The sequence below is a fragment of the Cavia porcellus genome, unplaced genomic scaffold (genome assembly GCF_034190915.1).
Source record: "Cavia porcellus strain 051 isolate PalLab524CR breed Dunkin Hartley unplaced genomic scaffold, mCavPor4.1 scaffold_5, whole genome shotgun sequence".
Classification (NCBI taxonomy): Eukaryota; Metazoa; Chordata; class Mammalia; order Rodentia; family Caviidae; genus Cavia; species Cavia porcellus.
In genome coordinates, this window is record NW_026947488.1 from 55,320,642 (window position 1) to 55,348,002 (window position 27,361).

General features: G+C 55.1%; 2 protein-coding genes across 10 annotated transcripts in view; one reads left to right on the plus strand and one right to left on the minus strand.

The window, feature by feature from the left end:
• Positions 1 to 4,696: 4,696 nt before the first annotated feature.
• On the minus strand, positions 4,697 to 26,397 carry LOC100724130 (twinfilin-2). 5 transcript variants are annotated; one of them, XM_063248958.1, is made up of 9 exons: positions 26,332 to 26,397; positions 17,489 to 17,566; positions 14,618 to 14,796; positions 14,182 to 14,277; positions 13,900 to 14,004; positions 13,689 to 13,814; positions 12,845 to 12,995; positions 12,603 to 12,724; positions 4,697 to 7,912 (listed from the first exon to the last, which is right to left on the minus strand). In XM_063248958.1, the coding sequence occupies exons 3-9, from the start codon at positions 14,762 to 14,764 to the stop codon at positions 4,826 to 4,828; spliced, it is 3,834 nt and encodes a 1,277-aa protein (XP_063105028.1). In that variant the 5' UTR covers positions 14,765 to 14,796; positions 17,489 to 17,566; positions 26,332 to 26,397; the 3' UTR covers positions 4,697 to 4,825. The 5 variants fall into 5 exon arrangements, with proteins under 5 accessions (XP_063105028.1, XP_005006744.1, XP_063105027.1 ...); XM_005006687.4 differs by lacking the exon at positions 26,332 to 26,397 and adding an exon at positions 20,811 to 20,990; XM_063248957.1 differs by lacking the exon at positions 26,332 to 26,397 and adding an exon at positions 14,923 to 14,974 and having other exon boundaries at positions 17,489 to 20,768.
• Ppm1m (protein phosphatase, Mg2+/Mn2+ dependent 1M) overlaps positions 25,827 to 27,361 on the plus strand; it is a 32,606-nt gene continuing 31,071 nt past the window's right edge. For 4 of the 5 annotated variants that reach the window (XR_010047561.1, XR_010047562.1, XM_063248975.1 and 1 more), the window contains exons 1-3: positions 25,827 to 26,114; positions 26,765 to 26,888; positions 27,043 to 27,297. Coding sequence is in view for 3 of the 5 variants with exons in the window: in XM_063248975.1 (XP_063105045.1) it covers positions 25,894 to 26,114; positions 26,765 to 26,888; positions 27,043 to 27,297 (600 nt within the window). In the remaining 2 variants the exon portion in view is untranslated. The remainder of the gene's footprint in view (positions 26,115 to 26,764; positions 26,889 to 27,042; positions 27,298 to 27,361) is intronic. The other variant, XM_063248972.1, reaches the window with a different exon arrangement.

Below are 27,361 nucleotides of genomic sequence, written 5' to 3' on the forward strand. Positions count from 1 at the left end.
CATGTAGAAGCCAGCTGATCTCTCCACACTGTTAGCACGTCCTGAACACACCTCGGGCCAGGCCACTTCTTACCTCCTCTGCTGCTGCCACCGTCTGCCCGAACCCCAGCAGCAGCCTGAGGTCTTGCCACGCCACCACAGCAAGGATTCCAGTCTTCAGCAGAAGTGGGATTAAATTCTGGATTCCCCAGAGCTGACCAAGCTGGGACCAGGCTCCTTCCAGCTTTTCAGCCTTGTAGCTCACCCCACCTTACTTACTTCCTCTGCTTCGTGTGCTGGGGCTCACATGCCCCGAGTACTCAGGTTTCCTTAGCTTCTGTGTCTTTGTGCTGACCAGCTTTTGCTTGTGTTTTCCTGCTGCTGGGTTATGCCATGCCACAGCTGCCCCTTCACCCAGGACAATGTCCCCAAGGAGACCCTCTTGCATGCCTCCCTGTGTGTTCTCTTGAGTTTGTCCCATTGCTAGACCGCCTGCTTGGCTGTCCTTCAAAACTCTGGTTACCACCAACTGTGACATTTTTCCTTCTGACCCTCTGCCCTGCTGTATGGCATCTCTGTGAAGACAAGCACCATGTTTTTCTTCTCTATCCTATCGCCTCCAAGGCCAGGACAGACCTGCTATGTGGTAGGTAGTAAGCAAATGCATGGTGACCCCAAAGTGGACCCCGGTGAGTTTTAAGTCTCCTGGAAAGATCAGGTAAACCAGAGGCGCACTGCCCAGGTGGAGGTGAGGAGACTTCGACTACCCTTCCCTCTGGCAGCCCTGGGAGAGTAGCCATGCTTCTCCTCCCAGGGCAGAGTTGTGCTGGGAGTGACCCTGGGCTTAGGTCCGGTTGCACTGGGGAGTCACCGGCTGCTCATATCAGATAACCATTCATGTGGACAGTTGCTGGGTCTGATGGAAGTCACTTTGCCTCAGAATCACAGAGATAGGGTTCCTTCCTGCTCAGGAAATGCCTCTGCCCTCCCAGCTCTGCTGCAGAGCCTTCCATTGTCCCTTAAGTTCCCAGGCCTGGAGTGCCCACACCCACTCACCTCAGATGCATTGTGCACCCTGGTTGGGGCACTGTTCCCACCACAGGGCTCCCTGTGGTCCCTCCCAGCACTTCTGCCCCCCTGCATCTGTGAGAGGGAGGAGCTGCAGGGGTAGACCTCTAAGTGAACTGCTTCAGATTGGGAAGCCTGGCTTTTACAGGCTGTCTGGTGTGAAACTGTGCCATCATGGAAGTTTTTCAAGAATATTTAGAAGCTTGGGACACAAAGGCGTAATGGGGGAGAGTGTGAGTTGCATGTTTTGTTTTTTGTTTGTTTTTTGAGACAGGGTCTCACTGTGAGGTTCAGGCTGGCCTTGAACTCACTCTGTAACCCAGCCTGGCATCAAACTCACAGCAATCCTCGAGTTACATGTTTAAGTCTTTGTTTATTTGCATTTTTGTTTTTTGAGACAGGGTCTCACTCTGGAGCCCAGGCTGGCCTAGAGCTTGCCATATCTCCTGCTTCAGGCTCCTGAGTGCTGGGATCACAACCATGCACGACCTCGCCCCACCTACATGTTTAAATTTTAAGGGACAGACTTTCTCCATGTTGATAATTTCTTCCATCTTCCTAAATCCTGCATACCACAGCTTGTCTAGCACTCATTTCTCCCAAAAAGGGGGAAACATCAGGCTTCAACAGGTCCTCCCAGGGAGAGCTGTTATCCCCTGCCTTCTGGACTTCTGAGTCCATCACACCTGTCTCTGGCTGGACACTGCTAGTGCTCTGGGCAAGCCCCAGGTTGGAGGGGTTCATTCTTTGGGTTGAGAGATAATCACTGAAGACATGTCAGCTGATGGGCCTGAGCATAAACCCTGATACCTAGCATGACCTGTAATCCCATCTCTCTGGAGGCTGAGACAGGAAGATCACTAAATTCAAACCCAGCCTGGGCTACATAACAAAACTGTGTAAATTGGGCATAGTGGCATGTCCTGTAATCCCAGCACTCTGGAGGATGAGGTAAGAGGATTGCTATGAGTTCAGGTTCAGCCTGGACTTTACAGTGAGCTCAAGGCCAGCCTTTACAGTACTATACTACATAGCAAGACCCTGTCTCAAAAAAAAAAAAAAAAAAAAAAAACTATCTCAAGAAGAATTTCAATACTTAATAATGGCAACTGAGGCCCTACCAGGTTTTTATAGACCTTTATGCATATTCCACTGACCCTTAAAATACCTGTGCAGTGGCCTTGGCCAATTGCCTTACAGATGAACAAATTGAGGCCCCCCAAGGGAAGATCACCTGCTCAAGACAACCTGAAGGGTGGGCAGAGGGAGAGACTGCCCATCAGACCCAAGTCAGCAGTGTTCATAGGTGGGAATAGTGGTGGCATGGAGCGAGGGGATGGGGTGGGGTGTGTGTCTGTGTGAGCCACCAGCAGCTTTGGGCCCCCATCCAGCTCCACTCTATCCATCTCAGCAGCCTCCAACGGGCCAGAAATAGTGCAGTACCGTCGCTTCCAGCCCACAGATAGCACGGAGCCTGGGATAAGAACTCTTTCAGTGGAGCCAAACAAAGCCCTCCACGGCCTCTTGGCTTCATCTGTGAACTGCTCCTGAGTCGCCAGCTCTCTGGGCAGGTACATGAGGTCTGACCTGGAAACTGCTGCAGAGAAGGCTTGCTCTCCAGGGAGATGGGCAGGTTTTGCTTCTTTTTTTTTTTTTTTTTTGTCTTTTTCCTTTTTATCGGTACCAGGGATTGAACTCACGACTGCCTGCTTGCAAGGCAGGCACTTACGCCGCTGAGCTAAATCTCCAGCCCCATTGTTTTTTTTTTTTTTGTTGTTTTGTTTTGGTTTTTTTGTCTTTTTCCTTTCAGGTTTTGCTTCTTTATAAGCAAGACATGGTGCCCAGCACAGGGCCCTGCTTCCTGCTTCCTGCTTCCTGTTCTTGGTGTTTCAGGAATAATCTCAAAATCATTTAACAGGGACTTACCCAGGATTTACCCTCAGAGAAGAGATTGCTTTTCTCTTCCCTTTTTTGGAGATAAACTGGCCTTGAACTCACAGCAATCCTCTTGCCTCAGCCTCCCACACGCTGGCTAGGATTATAGGTGTGCACTGAAAAGACTGCTCTTGTTTGCTTTTTTCTTTTCCCCAGCAGGCCCAGGAAGCCGGCTATGTCAGAATGGATGGATTCTGTCTTTTATTTAGGCAGACAGCAGGAGACAGCATAGCAGGAACTCCTGTGAGGGCAGAAAGAGGAAGGTGGCCCATACATGCCTCACAGCTCCGCCCTGGATGTGAACGGGAGTGGGGGTGGGTGGGAGAAGCAACCCACACACTAGAGCTGCCGGGAACTCTCTGCAAAAACAGCAGTGTGGGACCAGCCCCCATCCTCCCGGCAGACTGGCCAACCAGCCATACTAGTTCTGTTCTCCTGCCATTCCAGTCCAGCTCTTCCAGACTGCTGAAAGGGCAGGTTTGGCGTGGTGATGGTATAGGCAGCCAGTCTAAGACAAAGCTCTTCAGGGGCTCTGGGCCTGGAAAAATCCACAACTCATGCACTTGTTGAATGCAGATTCTAAACAAGCGGTCTCCAAACACTGATCCCCTCTCTGTGCCCTGAAACCTACAATGCATATCAAAAACAGCCAGACACAATGGCACACACTTGTAATTCCAGCATTTTGAGAAGCTGAGGCAGGAGGATTGCAAGTTTGAGTCCACCCTGGGTGATTATAGCTAGAATCTATCTCAAAAAAAAAAAAAAATTTTTTTTTTTTTTTAAATAAGATCTCATCAGTTCGGGCTGGCCTTGAACTCACTATGTAGAACTGGCTGACCTTGAACTCACAATGTTTCACCTGCTTCAGCCTTGTCTCAAAATTTTATACAAAGGGCCATGGTTGTAGCTCACGTTGAAGGCCCTGGGTTTAATCCCCAGAATAGCAAAAAGAAACGGACATACTTCAGCTTGGTCTATTTCTAGGCTCAGTGCAATGAAATCCGAGAGGAAGAGCAAGGAAGGGGCCCCACCATTGTACAGCCACATCCCCCGGTAGGGAGAAGCAGAAAAGAATGCATTATGAACTGGTCTTGGAGTCTCCTGAGGTCTACTGCAGGGACATCCCCACAAAAACCTCTCAAGCCTAAGCCAGCCTTCCCCACACAGCATAGGTACGGCCACCAGGAGGCGCAATCGCCCCGCACATGCTGCCATAAATCCATTTTTTTCTCCTAGGGAATAGATACTGCCCTGGGCTGGCATATGCTTAAGACTCTGCTGGCGCCAGGGATTTAGCTCAGTGGCATAAGCGTCTAACTGGCAGGTACAAGGTTATGAGTTCAATCCCCAGTCCCCCCCCCCAAAAAAAAAAAGACTGCTGGCAAGAGGGCAGGAAAGAACAGGTCCACAGGTTCTGTGCACTTGAGGGGAGGGAAGCAGATACCTGAGATTAACCCTTGAGAGAGGGGTGCTGACCAGGCAGAGGATAGAGGAAGGGATGTGAGAGGTAGATTTGCCCCCCTTCTCTAGGAAGGTCCAAGGGCAACTTCACTCTCCCTTAAAAATGCCCGCAACTAAACCTGCCCTGAAGCTGACTTTGTCCTGTAGGCCCTGTTTTTCCCCCCAATAGCCTCTTGTCTGCTCTTCATTTAACAGAAGCCTGGAGAGTTCTCCCCTCTGCTCCCACCCATACCTCCAGTGAGCTGGGGACTAGCAGGTTGGTAGCATTTATTGAGCCCATGCTGTATGCTGGCTGTGCAGTGGGTAGGGAGGCAGTGGAGCTGGCCAGGTGGGGCACACACCTGGGGTAGGCAGGGGCAAGATGGAGACAGTCAGCTGGCTACTCGGCTGCAGGTCCCCTGCAGAAGTTCCGGTTATAGAAGTGACGGTTGTCTCTGGTCAGGGTTGTGCCCAACTGGGCCCAGAAACTGCCCTGACCTCTGGGCTGTTGGGGCCAGAACAGGACGCTCCGGTGGCAGAGACGCTGGCGCAGCCGCACATAGCGGGAGCGGTGGGCATCGGGGCTGAGGATCACCAGCACCACAATGTCCTTGCGGTCCTCCAGCAGACGCTGCTGGGCCAGCAGGAAGCTGGTGCGCAGGAGGCCGCTGACCCGGTCAGTGTGGGCCAGCACAAAGAGTGTCTTGCGGCTACCATAGACAGAGGCCCACAGGTTCTCGAAGAGTGTCTTGCCAGGCACCCAGTCCCGCTCCTCCAGGCACAGGCGCAGTGCCCGGCGCCCCCGGCGCTCCTCCAGCTGCACCCGCAGCTCGTGGTACACCCAGTCGGCCACTGCAGCCTGCGCCTTGTCAAAGACCACAAAGGCGTCATAGGGCAGGGGTTGGGCACCACGGGGGCCCCACCGGGGAAGCCAAGTCAGGCCCAGGTGGAAGCAGTACCAGAGGTCCCAGCCACAGAGGTGCTGTAGCACTGGTACCACCAGGCTCAGGGCCACCACCAGGAGCGAGAGGCCAAAGCAGTCCCAGGAGAGGGCCTCGTCCAGACAGAGGCGCAGATCCTGTGTGAAGATACTACGGCCCAGGAGCTGCTTGGGGCTGCCACACTTCACCTGGTTGGGTAGACCGGGCACAGCATGCTGCACCTCCAGCAGGAAGTCCACGAAAGCCGCCCCACAGGTGCAGTGGAGGGGGTTGGCTCTCACGTCCAGGACTTTCAGATTGCCCGCCACAGTCCCAAACCAGGAGGACTCAATGGTCCTGAGAATGTTGTCACTGAGGTTGAGCTCCCGTAGGTCAGTAGCCAGTGCAAAGAACCCTTGGGCCACGAAGGTGATGCTGTTGCCGCTGACATCCAGCCTCTGCAGCTGCGTCCCATTGGGCAAGGTGCCATTGGTCAGGGCCTTCAGCTGGTTTCCTGCCAAGTCCAGGTTCAGCAGGTTGGGTAGGAGGCTCAGGCTGCTCCAGTTGAAGAAGGCCAGGTAATTGTCACGGAGACTCAGATGTGTCAGTGGTTTAGGGAGGCTGTCCAGGTTTTGGGGTAGAAGGATATGTAGGCGATTCTGGGACAGGTCCAGCTTGTGTAGGTTTCTGAGGCCTTGGAAGAAGTGGAGGTAGAGGTCTCCCTCCGCCCACATGCTGCTTACAGTGTTGCCACTGAAGTCCAGGGTCTGCAGGGAGCTGCTGCAGAGCCGCGGGTTCACACGGCTGTTGATACCATTGTGAGCTAGGCTGAGGTGCCGCAGTTTGTGCAGCCGGGACACAAAGCTGAGGTTGTGGCCTATGCCCTGCATGCCGAAGGGCTGGCTGTTGTAACTGAGGTCCAGGGTTGTTAACTCAGGCAGCTCTGTGAATGAGTGCCCGTGATACAGGTCCAGTTTGTTATGGGACAGGTCCAGCACCTGCAGACTGGTCAGCGGCTGAAACTGTGAGCCATTGACGGCCTGTGCAATGCAGTTGTGGCTCAGGATGAGACACCGGAGGTGGGAGAGGCTGGTGAACATCTCTGACCGCAGTGTCACCAGGTTGTTCCCAGACAGATCCAAGGTGAATGGGATGTTCTTGCAGCTGAACATGAAGTCTTCAAACCTGGGGTTGCCCAGCGGGACTGGAGCAAGGTCTTCAGGCCCCAGCCAGACCCGGTTCTGGTCATCTGCTTCCCCAAGGGCCTTCACCAGGGTTGGAGTCCCGCTGATGCGGTTGTCTGACAAGTCTACGAAACTAAGCCTAGGGAAAGCCCCAAAGATGCTGAGGTTGGCCTGGTTGATGAAATTCATCTGCAGATGCAGAGTCTGGAGCAGGGGCAGGTGGAACAACGACCTCAGGGTGTACTCACTGAGGGACCGGAAGAAGATGCCATTCATGTTTAGCTCCTGCAGGGAGATCAGGTTCCTAAAGGAGGGTGCCAGATGCAGGTGGGCAAAGGACACTCCTTTTCGGTAATTGAAGGACAGATTGAGCTTACGTAGCCGGGTCAGGCCCTGGAAGGCATGAGTTTTGGTGATGCAGTCATAGAGGAAGTTCTCACTCAGGTCCAGGACTGTGAGGTTCTCTAGACCTTGGAACCATCTGGGTTCCAGAGCTTTGAGAGAACTGTCCTTCAGCACCAGGCCTTCAAGGTGGCTGAGGTGGCTGAAGGTGTCAGGGTGCAGCTGGAGGCTTTTGGTGAGGCACTCCACACAGGGGTTGCGGGCATGGTCACAGCGACGACAGTTCCCACCCACATCGAGCACTCGCAGGGCAGTCAGGTTGGCCAGGTCCCCCGATTCCAGTTTAATAATGTGGTTGTAGGAGAGGAGCAGGTACTCAAGACTGGGCGGCAGGCCTCGGGGGACTGCCGTAAGATTGTTATACTTGAGTGACAGGTGGGTGAGGTTGCTCAGCCCCAGGAGGGCACCAGGGGCCACCTCCACTGCCTGAGTGCATGGGTTCTTGTAGTAGCAGTTGCCATCCATGAAGAGGACACGCAGGGCACGCAGGCCTGCGAGGCTAGTGGAATCCAGCACTAGGATGTTCGTGTGGCTCAGGGTCAGGTTCACGAGGGAGCTGGGCAGGGCAGGCACAGTGGTGATGCCATTGTAGCTCAGGTTCAGGTCCTCCAGGGTGGGCATGGCCAGGAAGGTCTTGGGTTCGATGGTCATGTGGCAGGGGAAGTGCATGGGGCTGAGGCCGGTGGGAGGGCAGTTCCACTTGAGGTTGAGATGCCGCAGGTTGGGCAGGTGGATGAAGTCAGAGTTGTGGAGGTGGTGGATGCGGTTGGAGAGCAGGGAAAGGCTGGTGATGTTGCTGTGGGGCGCTGCTGCAGAGAAGCGGGGTACGGACTTCAGGAACAGCCAGTTGCAGTTCACCACACCATGGGGCTTGAGCTCGCAGGGCAGGAAATCAGGCAGCGTGCCTAGGGCCAGGGCCTCAGCCAGCACCACAGCCTGCACCAGGACGGACAGGGGGTGTAGGCCCCTGCAGCAGGAGCCCTGTGGGAGCAACGCTGTGTGAGTGTCCAGCCTTGGCTCCACCCCTACAAGTTCCCCTTTGGGGGTATACACCAGCCCTCCACACCTCCCTCCACAAGCCCACCCTACTGCTGCGCTTCTAGCTGCCAAACCCCCTCTCCATCCTCTCAGGGCCATGAGGAACCTCAATTTCGTCTCCTACCCCAGGACTGAGCCTGCAATCAGAGCTGATTTCACACAGAACCAAAGCCATTCTAACCCGCTTTCCCTTCCTCTCCTTCGGGGCCATTAACCCTTCTCCTTCCAAACAAAGCAATGACTGGCTCCTTTCCCTCCAGTCACCCTGAAATCCCCCTGCCTTTAACTGAGACCCCAACAGGGATGAGTCTCCTGCTGTGGTCCAGGCTGACTTCCACCTAGGCCCCTGGCTAGGGTGGACATAGCCCATTTCCTTCCTTCTTTGCCTTTCTCACTCTCCCAGCTTTCTTGGGTCAAAACCGACAAAGCCCAGCCCACAGCCTCATGTCATCACCAAGGTCAGGGGTCTCTCAGCCCTCGCAGCCACCAGCAGCTCTGACCTGTCTCCTCTGATGTCTTCAGGTTTCAGTGGGTGTCCCCAGGGCCATGGGGTGACAGTTTCTTTCCACTGCCTGCAGTTGCTAGGCCCACCCCCTCCTCAGCCCTTCCTGAGCTGTCCCTTTTCCAGGGGCCTGAGGGCTGCTGTCCTACCATGTCAGGATGTGGGGGCTTCTCCCGAGTGTCTCGCTAGTAGACTGGGCAATGGCTGCAGGGGAGGATGCTGCAGGCAAGTCCGTCCTCTCCGAGAGGAGAGGAAGTGAGAGTTCCCTGCTAGCCCAGCTGCCTTCTCCTCACCCACCCGGGGAGGGCAGGTGGTGTGCAGTGAGTCAGATGACAGACAGCCCCATCACCCCTTCCTCTTTCCACTCTCCCCAAGATAGCAAGGTCCCCAGTGGGCCTCATATCTATTCTCTAGGAGCGTTGAGCACAGGCCACAGCTGTCTGTGAGCATCCGGGCATGCTCCACTGTTCACACTGTGCAGACCTGGTCCGGTGGCACCAACACCATGCCAGCCCCTCCCTATCCCAAGAGGGCTGCCTCACCCTTAGGCCCCAACTGCTCTTGGGATGGTGACTCTCCCACTCTTCCTTTCCTGCCCCCTCTCAAACCTCCATTGCAGAGCTGTGTGTGGCCTCAAGGTCAGCAGGTGGCTGGCAGGCAGCATGACTCAACCTTAGGAGTGGGGCCTCTTCCCTTGTTCCCAGTTCCTGACACCACTAGGAACCTAGAGCCGTGGTCCTGCCAGGGCTCCCGAGGCTGCTCCTTCCCACACAGCTTTTCCCGAGCTCCTGGTCCCAAGTCTCAGGGTGCCCCAGAGCCCAGCCTCAGGTCTTGTGGCTGCCCTGGAGTCTGTCCCCTGCCTGCCCCTTCTACTCCACCACCTGGCTCAGCAGCCTGGCTGCCCTGCTCCCCTCCAGCTACAGCTTCTTCACATCTAGCCTTGGAGGGACTGTTCAGGCTCGTCCCTCCTCTGCCTAAATCCCTCCCTGGGTCATAGTGGAAGTCAACATAGTGGCCAAATTTCTACACAATTTGGGCTGCAGTCATGCTGGCCCGCCTGTTGCAGGACCACACTGGGGCTCCTCCTGCCTCAGGTTTTTGAGCCTGATCGCCCCTCTGCCTGGATTCCCCTTCCGTGTCTGCGCATCACCCTCTCCACCAGGGCTTCCCTGACCCTTCCAGAAAGTCCACCCAGACCTGACTCTCCCAAGCCCCTTTGCCCTTGTATCTTGCTTTATATGTCCTTCAATCAGTTACACCGTACTGCTGACTCTTTCCAGTCACTGCACGTTGTCTTATTCTTCTGCTGGATGTCAATTTCTTGGGAGCCACATGTCTTGTCTGTGTTCCTGGAATGCAGTACAGCGCCCACGACAGAGGCGCTGATTATTTGCTGAAGCCATGGGTCTCTGGCACGCAGCTCTAGGCAGGCACCAAGAGGGTATCCAAGTGGAAGTTGAACGAGTGAATGAACAAATGGGGCTCCCACAGGCAGCAGGCGGAGCTACATTGGCCTCCCTGCTGCACCCTGGCACACTTCTGGTTGGGTGTCAAAGCAGGCAGTTCCCAGGTGCCAGTTGTCCAGCTGGCTTGGCAGCTGCCCGCTGAGAGCTGGCGTCTGAACTGGGGAAGGTTGGGCTTCCTCTAGGTCCAGGCCAGGGTCCCAGCTCTCCCGACAAGCCCAGGGACCGCAGTAGGGCCTGAGGGCAGCCCCAGGGATGGCACATTGCCTGAGCTAGGAGAAAGGCCAGTGCCTCACTCAGCAGCTGGGTGGGAGTCACCAATCACATGGGGACCATCTGGGACGCGCCTCCACTCACTTCTCAGAGGTGTAGACAGAAGCCCTGGCACCTGCCAAACCCCAAACCTGGCACAGACTTCTCCACAATCTCTCAGCACCTCCAGTGCCATCCTGCCTCCCTCAAGGGCAGGAAAGCAGGTCTGGAAAAGGGCTGAGGCACTGACAGAGGTGTGCAAAACACACAGAGGTGTACGTGAGCACCAGACACATGCACGACACATGCTCATGGGCACACATGGACTGGAGGCACCAAGACAGATGTCCTCTGCCCCACAGGGTCTGGAAACCCAGCCAAGACCCTCATCCAGGGTAGTGGGCTGAACAATGCCCCCTTAGAGACCCGTGTACTAGTCCTCCAAACTTGTCTTTTTTTTCTCCTTCTCTTCTCTTCTTTGTGGTATTTGGGATTAAACCAGCTACGTTCCCAGCCTAAATTGCTCAGGTTTGGCTTAATCTTGCAATCCTCCTGTCCCAGCCTCCAGAGTGTTGAGATTATAGATTATGTGTTTCCTTACATGGTAAAAAGAAATTTGTGGCTAATATCTAAAGTAAGGCTTTCAATATAAGGTTATGTTGGATCACTGGCAAGGGAGTGGTGGGCACAGAGAGAGAGAGAGATGTGAGGCTGGGGATTTAGCTCAGCGGCATAAGTGCCTGCCTTGCAAGCAGGCAGTCGTGAGTTCGATCCCTGGTACCGGTAAAAAGGAAAAAGACAAAAAAAAAAAAAAAAAAAGAGAGAGAGAGAGAGATGTGACTTCAGAAGAAGGGATGGGAGCCATGACCCTGGCAGCAGAGAATTAGACAAAATGTTTCTAACTTGGAAGATGGAGGAAGAGGCTACAAGCCAAGGAATACAAGCAACCTCTAGAAGTGGAAAAACCAAGAAAAGGGATTTTCATGAGGACTCTAGGAGCCAGCTCTGCCAACAGATAGACTGTTTCCTATTTCTGGCTTCCAGAACTAAACTGTGGTAAATTTAAGTGGCTTTTCTTGTTTGAGACAGGACTTCATATTGCCTAAGCTGGTCTTGAATGAACTTGTATTTTCAGAGGAATGACTTATTTTTGGTACCAAGGATCAAACTCATGACCTCACACTTGCCAGGCAGGCACTTATGCTACTGAGCTAAATCCCCAGGCCCATGAACTTGTTTTGTAAAGTCGCTGTTTATGGTCATCTGTAATAGCAGCCACAGGGAACAAGACACTCAAACCCCAAGTAATGCTAAAGGTGTGCGGGCCTCTTACCCTCACACATGGAAACCATTTCTCCCACACTCTGTGGCTAAACACACAGGCCAAGAGTCTGCTTCTGAGCCAGAGAGCACCCAATCCCCAGGCCAGAGGCGGTCCCCTGGGGCCAGACTCAAGGACTGATTTAAAAATATTTTATTCTTTAGAAAATACAGCATTCAACCATCCTGTCCTGCAGCGACCCCTGCCACAGCCCAGTACACCCCACCCACTGTGGCAGGGGTTTCTGGGCTGTTCTGGGACCCCAGTCTCAGGTCCCCAGAAAGCTAGATTTATGCCAAGCTCTGGATCCAGGCACCTTGACCCAGCCAGGGAGGGCCCTGGGCACACATGAGAAGCAGGGACAGCAACAGGGAAGGGTCACAAAATGATGGCCCAGGGGCCCCTGGAAGCTGCAAGTGTTCAGCTATCAGCCCTCCCGCCCTGCAGTCAGCACCTCCCTGGAGCCCAGGCTGGGAAGGAGGGAGGTACAGGGAGCCGAGGCAGGCAGCCACAGTCCACACGCCAGCCTGCCTTTGTCTGTCGCCTAGCTGTCATCTCCATTCTCACCAGGGCCCCGGATGAGGCGCTTGTGGCCTCGCTTCCCCCCAGGGCCCTTGGGCTTGGCGAAGGCCTGCTTGAAGGCATGTTGCTTGGGGTGGACCTCATCATAGAGGAACTCAGCCGTCAGCTCTGCCCCATCGCCAATCTCAATCTGCGCAGGGTGAAGCGGTGGTCACCTCAGTGGTGAAGGGCCCCATCATACCCTATCCTTGGTAACTTCTATCTCTGGGCCACCTCTTTGATCTCTCACCCAGATTCTCTAGGGGCGTTCAGAACCCCACCTGAAATGCTACCCTCAGCAACACAGAGCCTGGGGCCTGCTGCTCTCATCTTGAGTCACCCCTTCCCTGCCCCCTAGACCCAGGGAAAGGAGACAGGGCAGCAAAGCTTGGGCTTGTCTGTGCTACCTGTTGGCTGGGAAGCCTTGGGTCCAACAGGGCATCAGAGAATCAAGGAGTCTTGCTCTGCCATCACACAGGACTCCAATGCCCCATGGGGAGGCTGGGGTGCTGGGCTCTGGGGATGGGTACCCACCTTCTTGGAGATCTCCAGCTGGAAGTCCTGCTCTACAGAGTCAAGAAGGCGGCTCTTGCAGCTGGAATACAGCATACGCTCCTTGATGCTACACTTGTAGCCTGGCATGGAGTAGATGAACACTGTGGGGAGTGGAGTGGGGGTGCGGTGAGTTGTGCAGAGGGGAACCAGGAGACCCATCTAACATCAGACTTGGGCTGCTCCCGGCCAGCAGAGAACAAGGCCCTGCAGTGGCCACTCACCCACAGACTCAAGGGAGTCACCCTCATGGGTGTGCTTGTAGAGGAAGAAGTGGTAGCGGGCGGCATCTCGGGGAACTCGGGAGGGCAGCTGGGCCACTTCTGTGGGCTCTGTATGTACCAGCTCGATGGTCTCCCGCTCCAGGTCCAGCTTCTGTGGAGGGGCAGGGGCAGACATGAGGGCACCCTTCTTCCTGACAGCAACCCCCAATGTAGGACTGGCTGGCAGGCAGAAGTCTCCTCCCTGCCTCTGCTCTGTAGGATCCACATCCCTCTCATGAAGTGCCTGGGCCTGCCTTGTGCTGCCCCTTTGCAGGCTCTGCTGGAGGAGAGACGCCTACCAAGGGCAGTGGATGGGGTGGTGTGAAGGGTCCTGATCCCAAGGAGGCACTGCCACTGGGCCAGCTCCTCCTTGGCACTGAAGCCTCTTGGGGGAGGTGCCTCAGAAGGGAAGAGCCATTCTGCTTGGAATGGGCCTCGTGGACCACCAGTGCAGAAGGACCCTGCCTGGAAGAGAGGGGATGTGGCCAAGGCAGGGGCTGCACAGGGAGGCTGGGACAGGAAGGGGCTCAGAGCTAAGGGTCCAGTGTGAACCCAAGGGGTGAGGAACAGGACAGTATGCACAAGAGTGCCTATGTGGGGAGGGCTGGGGACAAGACAGCAGGCACATTTACACACCCAACACAGGCACAGAGGAATCAGGAGGACAGCGTGCTCTCCAAGTCCACAGATTAGCTGAGCAGCTGGGCTGGGGAAGCAGGGTTCTATGCCCACGGGCATATGGAGAGCAGGAGAAGTGGTAGAGCAATGTGTCAATGAGGGTGCCAGAGAAGGACTGAGCACCTACCAGCTGGATGTAGTTGATGGTCTTCTGCTTGAGCTGCTGAAGTGCCCGCTGGGCCTCAGGCTGCAGGGGGAAAGTGAGGCCTTGCAGCGTTTGGTGCTTGCTTTCCACGCTGATTTCCGTTTTCACCTGGGGGCGGGTCAACGGTGAGGGAGGCTGCACCTGCCTGGCCAGGGCACAGCCACCAAGGAGCATGGGTTCATGGCACACCCACCTCATTGATACGGATCTGCTGGAGCTCTCTCTCAGCTGAAGTCAGAGGGGCAGGGGCAGCACAAGATGACAGGTGTTTCTGGTACCCAGCAAAGGAGAGGTCGTCCTGGGGGGCAGAACCCAAGGCATATATGGGCACCTTGGCTTGCAGCCCTAGTTCCTAGCCCTCCCATTCCACTGAGCCTGGCACTGGTGGTCTGTGGCCTGCACAAGGCCCCGCCTTCTGTGGTTCTAGTTTCCTGGCCCCATGTTGCATAAGGTCTGGACGGTCACCTTTACCTACCTTTACTGTGCCAAAGAGCTCATCCTTGATGTGGCCGCCCCCAAACTCCTTCTTCACTGTGGCCCGTGTGGCTGCATAGAGCATCTTCAGCCGCACCTGACGGGGTGGAGTGAAGGGTGCCAAACCGTGAGGCCCCCCCCACCAACTGGGGCTGCCTCTGCAGAAGCATGAAGGCGCCCCAAAGGCCCAGTAACCACATTGTGCTTACGCAGCCAGCAGAGGGCGCAGCACGAGTCGACACTGCAGTAGCGCGGCACCGCCAGCAGGAGAGCCCTCGCACACTTCACATCACATCCCTGCCTTCTAAGAGAACCCAAGCTCCCCCACCAGTCAGACTCTCTTCCTAGGCAGGCTCTTGTTCCCTACACATCTCAGCTCCCCTCCCCACACCTCCATGGCCCTGTGCCTGAGGCTGGCAGGGGTCCCTAGGACTCACAGGGGAATTATCAGGTGACCAGGCGAGGAAGAGCCACTCGAAGCCCTGAGCGTTCTGCGAGTCGAGGCGGAAGAGCACGTAGCAGGGCTGCTGGGGATCCAGCAGCGGCAGCACAGCCCTGTCGTAGTCCTGGTCCCAGCGGCCCATGGGTGCCTGTGAGGCACCCAGCACGAGCTGCTCTGGGGGCAGAGGCCGGGTGAGCCGGAGGAGCTGTTTCCTTCCTCCACCTCTGTCTGTGGCTCCAGGGCCAGCTCAGACCTGCTGGCTGCCCACCCCACTGTCCCTGGGTCCCCCCAACCCCTTACAAGCGAATCAGGGCAAGGCAGCTTCGCTGTGCGTCCTGTCTTCCATCCCAGCCTGTGAAGACACGCAGGACCTGGTGTGACCACACAGCTAGGTGCCACTCTGACCCCATGGACAGATGCAGCTGCTCAGAGCAGTCCTATGTGGCGTCCTCTCCCCTGTCCTTCAGCTCAGGCTTAGTAGGATCCAGAGGCCCCTCAAGGCCTGAGCCACGAGAAAGCATGAGAAAGCACATCCAGGAAAGTAGTGTCCTGCTACCACACCACCTCCACATTCTGTTCTCCCAAAGTCACAAACCAACGGCGGCCAACTTAAACACCTGGGCCCAGTCTTTCACCCCCCAGCTTGTGCCAAGTGGCTCGAGGGGGATCAGGCGAATCTGGGCTGGGACCCCGGCTGGGCAAAGGCCTAGGCTGGAGGGAGCACTGGGCAAAGGGACAATCAGCCTGGCCAGGGGGCCCAACACCTCACCAGCTGGGTCAGGAGTCCAGCTGCCTGGAGTCCCAGGCTTCTGCAGGCATGGCTCCTCACTGCCATCCTGGAATTCACAGGGAATCAGGGCTACACACCAGCAGTCACAAGGTGGGTGGGCCCCCAAAGCATTGTCAGTGGTGTTTCATTTGTTGTTTTTATATATATATATATATATATATAATATATATATATATATATATATATTTTTTTTTTTTTTTTTTTTTAACTTTTTAACGGTACCGGGGATAGAACTCACGACTGCCTGCTTGCAAGGCAAGTGCTTATGCCGCTGAGCTAAATCCCCAGCCCCTGTTGTTTATATTTTTAAACCAGGGATTTTATATAAGAAGTAAAATTCAGCCAGGTGTAGTGGCACACACCTGCAATCCTGACAACCAGGAAGCTTTAGGAGGATCATTCATTTGAGGCCAGTCTGGAATACACTGCAAGACTCTGACTCAGGGTCTGGGATTTAGCTCAGCAAGCATAAGTGCCTGCCTGGCAAGCACAAGGTTGTGAGTTCAATGCCCAGCATCAAAAAAAAAAAAAAAAAAAAAAAGACTGTCTCAGCAAACCAGGTTGCGTGCAGTGGCCCATGCCTATAATCCTACCACTTGGGAGGCTGAGGCAGGAGGATTGCTTCAAATTTGAGGCCAGTCTAGGCTACCTACACACTGAGTTCAAGGTCAGCCTGAAAAGAGACTGTCTCAGAACAAAAACACAAACCAAACCAAATTAAACAAAAACAAAAAACAAAAGTGGAATTCTCGGGGCTGGGGATTTAGCTCAGCAGCATAAGCACCTGCCTTGTAAAGCAGGCAGTCGTGAGTTCGATCCCCGGTACCGATAAAAAGGAAAAAAGACAAAAAAAAAAAAAAAAAAAAAAAAAAAAAGTGGAATTCTCGGCTTCTCTGGAAACTTTAGGAGCTTTTGTCACACGTTGAACACTCCCAGGTACCCCAACAATTACAATGCACAACTGCTAAGAGTCCCCCTCAGGTTCCTCCTGCTCTACAGTCTTACATCTTGCCAGGCTTGCTGGCACACACCTGTAATCCCAGCACCCAGAAAGCTGAGGAAAATTAGGGTCACATAGTGAGTTCAAGGCCGGCCTGAGCTACATAAGGATGCCTTGTCTCAAACAAATAAACAAACAAGCAAACAAACAAAACGCATACACCTTGTGTGGGGGATGGGGAAGGACTGAGGACTGGGGCAGAGGCTGCACTCATGACCTACGTCAGGGACCCCTACCGAGCTAGGAAGGCATCTGAATCTAGACAAAGCCCAACACAGCCATGGTTTTAAAGCTTGAGGTAAGCTTTAAATCTAGGCAGCCCCTGCTAAGGTGAGCTGGGCACCAAGCCTGTGAGGGGCGGCCCCTAAAGGACCCACCATAGCATGGCTACTGAGAAGAGCTGGATTCCTGGGGGGGTCAACCAAGCCTAGGCCCTGAGTCCACAGCCTTCACTGTCAGGGGCAGTCCCTTGGCCACATAGGAAATGGGGAGGAGCCCTTTCCTCCCAAGCTCTTCACCCAGAACTCAGCCTCCCTGAACTTTCCCCACTTCAGACCTCAGCTGAAGCCCCTGGACCCCGGCACCACCCTATACAATCCCAGACCCCAGGGTTCAGGCCTAGGCTCCACCAAGTGGGAACCCCCATGCTGCTCACAGAATTACCTGGAGATGAGTTCCTTTTCCCTATCACAGGATCTCCTAAGGGAAGGGTCTCCCCATGGCTAGGCTAGGCCAGGCTGCCAACCATAAATGGAGGGGAAGTGGGTGACACTAGCCTGTGTGGCAATGCCTGGACTCCCTTATCCTCTTACCCTGTCCCCCAGCTTAGTGCCCTGACTGGGCCCATCATGGTTCACCTCAGAGCCGGTGGAGAGGCGGGCAGGGCAGGCCCCAGGATAGGGCTCTGTGCGGAGAGGCGGCAACTGCCAGCTCTCCCCGAGGGTCCTCCATTGAGTGGCCTCACGACCACTCCCATTTGAAGAAACCAAGGTCCTGAGCCCAAACTTAACACCTCTCCCCGTTCCAGAAGCAGCCGGGCCCAGCCTCAACCTGTGCCCCAGTGGCGGGGCACTCACCGTCCTCGATGACGACTTTGATGAGCCGCACAGAGCCAGCCCGCGCCTTGGCAAAGAATTCCTTCAGCTCCTCTGTGGCTATAAGAACAAGAAACATGGTAAGCAGTGAGTAGGCAGAGTAGAAGGGATGAGTCTGGGGCCCGCTCTGTCCCGTGGGTCTGGTGGCTGTGCTGGGAACAGGATTAAATGCACTCCCCCATGTGACTGGGAACCTGAGATGGCCACTAAACACAGGCTCCCAAATTTAGCCAGCAGAAGTGGAAGCGGGTGGCCTGCTAGCTGGGACAGCTCTGGTGACAGGGAGGGGCAAGCAGGAATGGCACAGCCCACCGGAAGACAGGCCAGGCTGCTCCTGGACAAACTAGGCTATGAAAGTGAATGGCCCCATCTGTCCCCTGCCCCATGAAGACCAGGCAGCGCACTAGCCTGAGACACGCCTAGCACTGTCAGGTTTACAAAGGAAAAAAGACAAGTGTCGTGCACTGACCACTATGTCCATTCACACACTTGTACAATGCATGTGACAATGCATGCTAAAGCCTGCATGTGTGGATCTAAAACATGTGCAAGAGAGAGGTGCACATGTACAAACATCTCATGCTAGAACACACACTCAACTGATGAAACATAAGCAGATACACATGTTTAGACAGGCAAACATATACAGATTCATCCCTGGCTTGCTAACACACACACCAGCAGGCAGCTGAAGGGTTTTCCAGGACATCTCTCCAGGCCAGTGGACACCCAAATGGTACACAGAAACAGACCCGCATGATACACAGCCTCGGTCCCAACTTGGTTCTGCACCCTGAGGCCCTGGGGTACTGTCCTCAGCACTGCCCTGTAACATGCCTTCAGCCCTCAGGCACCAGAGAGGTTTCCAGGAGGAGCCATGGGAGGAAAAAGACTCCACCTTGGACTTTGGGCTTCACAGCTGGATGGTGACAGCCAGTGACCAGGGACTTCTGTCTGAGGTGAAGATGACAGCTAGAGCTAGGGAGCCATAGATGGTCTCAGATTTGCTGGTGGTGACAGACAGGGAAACTGCAGTAAGGGGCCTACTTGGGTCTCTGAGTGAGCGGGGCCAGGCCAACCTGACCTTGAGGCTGTCCAGGGGTCAGGAGAATCCCGGCAGGAACACAGCTGGAGGGCTGAGGTCAGGGAGTATTTATAGGGCTTGGATGGGTCAGTGCAAGGAGGGGCTCTGGGAAAAAACATGTCCTCAAGTGCCCCCCACAGTGACCCTGAGTCACAGTCCTCAGGCTGTGCTCTACCCTCCAAGGCCACTGGCCAGTGCAGGGGCCCAAGTGAGCCGAGCCAGTCACACAATAGGACACAGCCCCTCTGGGTCAGGACAGAACTTCACCTTGGCAGACCCCCAGCAGGTCCACTTCTCCCCTAGCTGTGGTCGGAAGGAGAGGGACACAGTGCTCAGGAACGAGCCTTGAGTAACTTGATGTGGTGGAGGGCGTGCTGCGCTCAGTGCCTTTTCTACCTGATCAGGCCTTGGGGAGGGACCAGGAAGCTCCCCAGAGGGAGAGGCTGATGAGCCCCTTCTAGTGTTCCCAGAGCAAACTGACACCCAAGCAGGAGAAGAGACTTCCCAGCCTACCCCACCGCCTCCCCAATCACCATCAATAATCCAGAGGCCAGGCCTGGGATACCTGAGCCTCAGTCATCAAAGATTCATGACCAGCTGGCCTACCCTCCCAAGTCCAGTGAGCCTCAGGTTACAGTTACGGTCCCTCCCCATCCCGCTCTTAGGTCAGTGTCCCCACACCTATGGCCAGGACAAGGCTGGTCTGTGATGCTCCAAGGCTATCCACCTCACCAGGCCTGAAACAGGAAGGTGGGCTTGAGTGCAGGCAGAGAAGGAAGGCTTCGGGGTCAGCCCAGTCCCTAGTGTCCCCCAGCCAGGCCTGCCAGCAGGGAATAGTGGTGCTGTTTCTTCCCCAGGAACTCCTCCCAGCTAGAGGCGGCCAGCAGCTGTGACCAAAGGGGAAGGAAGGGGCAGACCTCGGTCCTGTGGGCTAAAGGAGAAAGCCCATCCTCCAACTCCTTCCCTGGGTCCCGAATTGCACTGTGGAGATGGGAGCAGGGGTGGGGCCAGGGAAACCCTCTGGGCAGTGTAGCCACTAAGTGGCCACAACCACAGGCTGGGATCCAGGGATCTAGGCGGTCAGGCAGGTCGATGGTGACAGCCTTGGGCAGGGTTGTGGTGACAGAGCAGCTGATGGCAAAACCACTAGGCTGTGTAAGCAATAGGCCTGGCCTTTCCTAGGCTGGGTGGGCCTCCCAGGCCAGTGACAGACACTGAGATCTGAGGAGGGACAGCATGCCTGGCCTGCAGCCATTGCTTTTCTCTCAGCCTGCCGGGCTGGAGTCCCAGGGAGGGGGGTTGTGTATGATGCACTGGGACACAGGAGCTTCCTGGGGACCAGGGTGGGGAGTGGGAGCTGGCCCGGATTCTCTAGGGTCCTCCCCAACTAAGCCCTGATCTGGACCCTCTTTCCTGCTTCAAGACTGGAGCTAGGACTTTCCAACCCTGGCTGTGGCATACTCAGGAGATCACAGTGGAAAATGGGAGGGAGGTCAGAGGTCAAGGTCAGGTTGGTAACTTTCCCTGTGCACCTTAGAGGGCCCTATCCCCGGTTCTCCCCAACCCCCAGCTGGTCTCCAGAAGTGTGAGTCCTTAGAAGAGCAAAGGTCCCGATCCTCTCCTCACACATACACAAGCCCATACTCACACATACACAAGCCCATACAAATTGTAAGGCATTGGCCATGCATGCATCCATGGTAACAAATGCACGCTAAGAGGCGCCCCAGCTGTGCACACACAGAGACACCCACAGACATGTGCGCACCACCACACAATGATGTCTAAGATCGTCCCATGCCACCTACAGGTCCAAACAGCCACTGGCTTACATACATAAATGATCCTAGATGTACAGGCAAGTCACATCCAGATGTGCACATGCGTGTACACTCTCCCAGATGTGCGCATCCGGGTATGCCCACCTCCGGAAGGAAACGACAGTACACGAGAGGGGCACCTACAGGCGCATCCACCCCCGGACGGGTACACCAATACCTACCTCCACACCAGCTGTGCACGAACATATGCACCCACTCCTCACTATACACGCCACTCCCCGAGATGTGCCCACCCCATATCTGCAAAGACTGGCGGCTGCAGAGAACAGGAAGCTTTCTCCCAGCTGATGCGAGGAGGAGGAAGGGGCCGAGAGCCGGGTAGGGGGCCCCACCGAGAGCCGAGCCCTGGGTCCCCTGCCCGCCCGCCATCCTCCCTCACCGTGGATGCCCGTCTGGTGCGCCATGGCTCGCCCTCGCCGTCAGAGCCGCCAATCGGCCCTGGCCGGGATACACTCGCTGGACCCGTAGGAGGAGGATGTGGTGGAGGCCGGTGAACCTCGCGCAGCTTCCCGGGCGGTGCCGCAGGACCCGCCCCCAGCGGCGCCCCGCCCCCGATGGGCACGGTGGGGAGGGGCGGGGCTGTACCGGCGCGTGCGCCATGTGCTCCTGGTCGGCCGGATTTTTGTGGCTTGCTTTTCTGTCCCGTACGCTCCGCAGCTGGAGAAGAGTCCTATGTGCAGCTGGCGGGGCTGGGGCTCACTGCGTGGGCGTCAACACACCTGAATTCGGGTGGTCTGTGGGTGCGGCAGGCTTGAGACTGTGCACCCCCGGCCTGCTGGGTTTGCGCGCAGGGGCAGATCTGCGTTTAACTTCAGTGCGGAACTGGAAGGGGTTTTGGGTGATGGTGGGCGTCAGTGCTTGTGCGGGGACCGTTCCTCAAGGGGCGTTTCCAGAGCTCCATTTGCGGGGATCTGGGCATATCGGGGTGGGAGTGAGGGTGGGAGATGAGACTACCCTGTTAGGCAGCCAGCAGAGGAACAGTATCTCAATCCAGACAATATGAACGGCCGTTTGCAGGAAGTGAAATTTCAGCGAGACAGAGCAGAGCAGAGCAGAGCAGAGGGGAAAGTTCTGCAACGAGGGAATTGCATGTGTAAAGGCCTAGAGATTGAAGGAAGGCCAGAATTTTGTGAGTCTGAGGAACTCTCCAGCTCTTAATTTCTCTCCAAACCTAGCAACCTTATCTTCCTGGCGTTAGCACTGCATGCTGCTACCAGCTAGTCAGCCTGTCCTGTCTTCAGGCTCTGTAAACCTCAGGAGTCCCATCAGTCCCTGCTCAGGGACTTTGGATGGGAAGATTGGAAAGGCAGCTGCCTTTTGGGTCTGGGATTTCTGAGACATGGTGATGGAGTGTGTGACCTGCCTGATACCTGGTACAAGTCTTTATGTCACATACTTATTCGGTTTTGTTTTTTAGAGTGAGGATCTATGTAGCCCAGGCTGGCCTCAGCCTCCCAAGTGCTAGGATTACAGGCATTTGGCACCATCCCTCGATTGTCTCCCAGACTTTTTAGAAGCTGGGAACATTTATGTAATCATCTTGATAGCCCCTGAATGTCACTGTTTCCATCGTACAGTGGGAGAGTCCAAGGCTTGGAGAGGTGAAGCATTTGGTCACATGGTAATGATTGTGCCCATCAACTTCGATTTTGTTTACTCAAGATATTGTAATAAAGGCAGGAAGTCTTGGGAGCCCCTTGTCTCCTTCATGCATGCTCACTGCTCAGAAGAGGTTTTAAACAGAGAAGGGGATCTTCCTCGGGTCCTGGGGTTTGAGCCCTGGGCTCAGCTTCATTCAGATCTGGGACTTGGGCAAGGAGCCTGAGGGCCATCCGGTGTCAAAGCAGACTCCACCTCCTCTGAGATCTGGTTTCAGGCAGAAAGATGAGAAGGCTGCTTGTGTACAGCACTTCACATGAGTCGTGGGGCGAACACAGTGACCAGGTGGTGCTTGCTCAATTAAGCCCTGGCAGCCACCACTCTACTTCCTGTTTCTAAGGATTTAATTCTTCAGGATAAGTAAGCAAGTGTGCCCTTGTGTGTCTGACTGCTTTCTCTTAGCATACTGTTTTTAAAATTCAGCCATGGTTTAGCACAAATTGGTACTTCGTTCTTCTGTATGGCAACGTGTTCATCTACTGAGGAACTCAGTTGATTTTGACATTCTGGCCCTTGTGAATGGTGCTGCTATGAACACTGGATGCTTCTGACCCAATAGTTTCTTAGGAGAAACTGATCCTACCAATATGTACACATACTAAAACTGGAAAGCAAAACATTGAAAACATTCTAAATGTCCATCACTAGGGCCTAACTGTATGAAGTCCATGCATTTGTAGAGAAACTAACAAAAGAGCAAGGCTGTTTATGAAAGACTCATACATTCAGAGGGCTCTTATGTGAAACATCTGGATGCAAAATATAGCCAAAGGGGTTGGGGATTTAGTGCAGTGGCTCAAATGCTTGCCCAGTAAGCACAAGGTCATAAGTTCTATCCCTGGCACCAAAAAAACCCCAAAACAAAATACAGCCTAGATTATTATGTGTTTAATGTGGAAAAAAAAGATTTTACACAGTTTTATTTTAAAATTTGTACAGAATAACCTTAACATCTCTGGAAGGAGCCCTAAGAAATTAGTAATTGCGTGTCTGTAATAAGAGCAACTGGCCAGCTAGGGAATGGGTGGCAGGGAGGCTTGCTGCTGGATACACTTTTATATTCTTTTTTTTTTTTCGGTACGGGGGATTGAACTCATGACTTTGTGCTTGCCAGAGAGACACTTGTGCCATTGAGCTATATTCCCGGCCCCATAGCTATACTTATACCTTTTGAATTCTGAGTCATGTGAAAATACTAAGTTAAAAAAAGTAAACCCAAGCTGTGTGTGGTGGTGCATACCAGTGATCGCAGCACTTGGGAGGCTAAGATGGAAGGGCACTGTGAGTTTGAGGCCAGCCTGACTACACAGACCCTATCTAACAGCAAATCAAAAATCTCTTGTTAGAGCACAGATATGTAGCTAAATTGAAGCCAGTTTCATTGTAAATTTAAAACTAGAATAAAATCTTTCTCTTTTTTCTTGGCCTGCTCCTCCCTAGCTTTCAGTCGTCCTCCATTCCCATCACTGGCCAGGAGGAGGCAGTGTAGGGGTCACTGGAGCAGTGGCCCCACTTAGTGAACTGGGCCTGGTCACTGGAGAGCTAGGAGCTACACAGTACCTGAGAGGGCTCAGTTCAAGCATAAAAGCTGGGCATGGTGGCTTATACCTGTAATCCTAGCACTTGGGGGGCTGAAGCAGAGGGTCGCCAGGAGTTCAAGTCCAGATTGGGTTACCTAGTGAGTTCAAATCCAGCCTGAACTAGAGCAAGACCCTGTCTCAAAAAAAGGAATGAAGCAAACCCCACCCCACCCCACCCCACCCCCAAAAAAAGAAAAACGAAAAATCTACCCCCAGAGCATCTCATCTGCAACTCGAAATACCATAGAGAGAAGAACCTGGAAAGCTCTGGAAAGAGAAAAGACAAATGTAGGTTAATCTAAAGATTGAGGGGGCAACTGTGTGGTGGCATGTGCCTGTAATCCTAGTAGTCTGGGAGGCTGAGGCAGAAAGATCAGAAGTTTGAGCCCAGACTGAGCAATTTAGTGAATAAAAAGTGAAAAAAGGGGAGGGCTGGGGACACAGTTCAGTGCTAAAGCCCTGGCTTCAATAATTGCCAGTATCAAGGGTGGGGTGGGGGAAGAGTGCTGGATTTCAGCCCACAGATCCTGTGAAAATGTCTTAGCACTCAAACTGTGTCTGGATGAGTCCAAGACCGTGGGTTGGGAAGACAGTTTGTTTTTTCTAGCTTCACATTTTAAAGGCTCCTGAGCCATCCACTGGTTGTGATACAGTGACCCCACTTGGTGAACTGGGCCTGCTTCACCTTGGGCCCTGGGCCCTTTCTGTCCCAGCGACTGATCTGAGCTCTGGGGTTTTTTGGGAGACTGACTGTCCCTCCAACTGGATGTAGTCCCAAGCACTATCTGCTGAGGCTTTTGCTATATCACAGGGGGCTCAGTGGGCAGGTGATTGGCTCTGCTCTACCAAGCAGTGTGCTCCTGTGCCCACTGGGCCTGGCACACACAACAGGTTCAGTGAGATGCCAGGGCACTGTGAAACTCAGTCATTGAAGGAAGGGTGCCAGGCACAACAATCTACCCAAAGACCCTCCTTGGTTGTTTTTTTGTTTTTGTTTTTGTACCAGGGATCAAACTCATGACCTCGCACTTGCCAGGCAGGTGCTGGGCCACCAAACTACATCCTCTCCTGATCCTTCTTCCTTGGGGCAGGGGACCCCAGTGGAGCAAGTCTGGTTGCTTGGAGGAAGTGAGGCTTGTTGCACAGAGGTCTCAGCTTAACAGTGGAGAGGAAGGGAGTCCTCCTACTACAGGGTATACCCATTTCAGGCTTTTGGGCCCTCAGGGACTTCAAGTAGGCTTCCTGGAGAAGAAAGGGGAAGAGGAATTCAAACGTGGTGGGGAGGTCTTAGCCACACTGTCATAATGGGAACAGCACACCCCGGGCATCTGTGGGCCTCAGGGTCCTCCATGATGAAAGTGAAACTGCAGTCTTATGCAAGGTTGGGTTTAAGTGACAGATGGATGACCATGAGTTAAAATGCAGATGTACAGCAGGCCACTGATGCTGGCTCCATCCTAACAGCTAGCCAGGGGTTAAGTGAAAGCAACATTTTGCCTTCAGCCCAGATGGAAATCTTTGACTCTTCGGTCCCAGGTCTAAGCTTTGGCCAGCTGCAGCCTTTGGGGACCATTGACTCGCCTTTACATCTCCACAGGTTTTTCTTGACCGTCAGTCACTCGCTTCCAGTGAAAAGCCTGCTGTCTCGCCAGCAAAGACATCTTATTTGGCAGGACAGCCATCTGAGAGATAAAGAGTCCCTGGGGTCGCTGTCCATCTCAGGATGGGCAGGTCACGATGACCACTGAGCTCCAGCCAGGGAGACTGGGCGGGTGAGGAGAAGGCACATGGGCTCTGATACAGAGCCTCGATGCACCAGTCGGACAAGGTCCAGGACAGCCTGTCCCCATCCTCCCCTTGCCTAAGGCCAGCAGAGGAGGCTGCCCAGTCTCTGAGGGAGCCGAGCCTCCCGCATACAGGGACGTTAATGCCCGCCAGGTGCGGTGAGCCTCTGACCCTCCTCAGTGTTGCTGTGCCACGCAGGCCAGCAACTTCGCCTCTCTGGCCTCAGTTTTCTCGCGTTTCAAGCTGGCTGATCACAGCAGTCCCTTCTTGCGGTGGTTAAGCAGACCGAGAGAGAGCACAGGCCGCACACAGCCCGGGGCGGGAGGCTGGGGTTGGGGCGTCGACGCCGCGGCCAGGCCGGCCCCGCCCCCGGCCCGCTTCCTGCTCCAGGCCGCGGGCGGGCGAGTCTGGCGCAGCCCCGGGCTCTGCCGCCGCGCCATGTCCGCCGGCTGGTTGCGGCGCCGTTTGCTGCCCGGGGGTCCGCTCCCCGCCCCGCGCCCGTCTGCGCCGCGCGCCAGCCCCGTGCCCTACCGGCGGCCACGCTTCCTACGCGGCTCCGGCTCCAGCCCCGCCGCCGACGCCGCGCGCCGCCCGGACTCCCGGCCCGTGCGCAGCCCCGCGCGGGGCCGCACGCTGCCCTGGAACGCAGGCTACGCTGAGTGAGTGCTCCTCCCCGGCCCGGGTCCCGGGTCCCGGGTCCCGGGTCCCGGCCCGGGCCCTGGCTCTGGTCCTGGCCCCGGCCACGCCGAGCCGGCTGGGGCTCGGTGCTGGCCTAGGAAACACGCTAAGCAGAGAGGCCCCCCCCACCCCACCTATAGGTGACCCCTTCTAGCCCACACCTGAAGACCCAACCTGCGACAGCCTCCGCCATCTCACCCGGACATTTTGAGTCGCCAACTTTGGGAAGTTGGAGATGGGGAAGGACCTGTGCTCCAAGGGTTTCCAAGATGAGGCCAGGAGACTAGAAGTCCAGCGCTCTGGACTTCGAAGATACACACACACGCACGCACGCACGCACGCACGCACGCACGCACGCTCACACACCACCCTGGGCTATGGCCTATGCAATTTGAAACAGGGATTCACAGTGAGAGATGAAGGCGCCCCAGATCCGTCCAGGCAGCCCACCCTGTTCCTCAGCCCTTAGTCTTTAGCCTTTAAGCTAAAGAGCTTTGGAAGCCTAGGTGCTGGTCTGGTGGTCTTCCAGGCGCCACAGGGATAGCACCTGGGAGCTGTTGCTAGCTGAGGTCTCTAGCTGCAGGGACATAGGTGTGTCCCTGAACAGTGGTTGATCACTTCTTGGCCTCAGGATCATAAATGCAGAAAAGTCTGAATTCAATGAAGATCAGGCTGCCTGCGGGAAGTTGTGCATACGGAGATACAACTTTGGAGCTGAAGAGGACCAAGAGTGGCTGACCCTGTGTGCAGAGGAGGTGAGTGCAATCCAGCCCCAGCCTTGTGACAGACTGAGCCCAGGCATGTAGACTGAGGCTTTTTTGCCTGGCTGCCCAGTATCCTAGTTCAGGCTGGGCCTGGGGACAGCTGAGGAAGCCAGGTGGAGATTAACACAGAGCCCTTCTGGTGCAGTTCCTGACAGGTCATTACTGGGCCCTGTTTGACGGGCATGGTGGTCCTGCTGCGGCCATCCTGGCTGCCAACACCTTGCACTCCTGCCTGCGCCGGCAGCTGGAGGCCGTGGTAGAAGGCATTGTGGCCACTCGGCCCCCCATGCACCTCAGTGGCCACTGTGTCTGCCTCAGTGATCCGCAGTTTGTGGAGGAAAAGGGCATCAAGACAGAAGACTTGGTGATTGGGGCTCTGGAAAGTGCCTTCCAGGAGTGTGTGAGTGCGGCCTATGGGGAAGTAGGGAAAGTTTGGGCTCAGAGGCCTGAGGGAAGGGGCACTA

Bases quoted from the DNA above. Each gene is read 5' to 3' on its own strand.
- LOC100724130 (XM_005006687.4), bottom strand. From the start codon at position 20,835: ATGGCGCACCAGACGGGCATCCACG. The intron at 14,005-14,181 runs GTAGGTAAAGGT...TCTGCCCCCCAG, and splicing joins AGCTCTTTGGCACAGTAAAG to GACGACCTCTCCTTTGCTGG. The intron at 7,913-12,602 runs GTGGGTACCCAT...TTGCTCCCACAG, and splicing joins AGCTGGAGATCTCCAAGAAG to GGCTCCTGCTGCAGGGGCCT.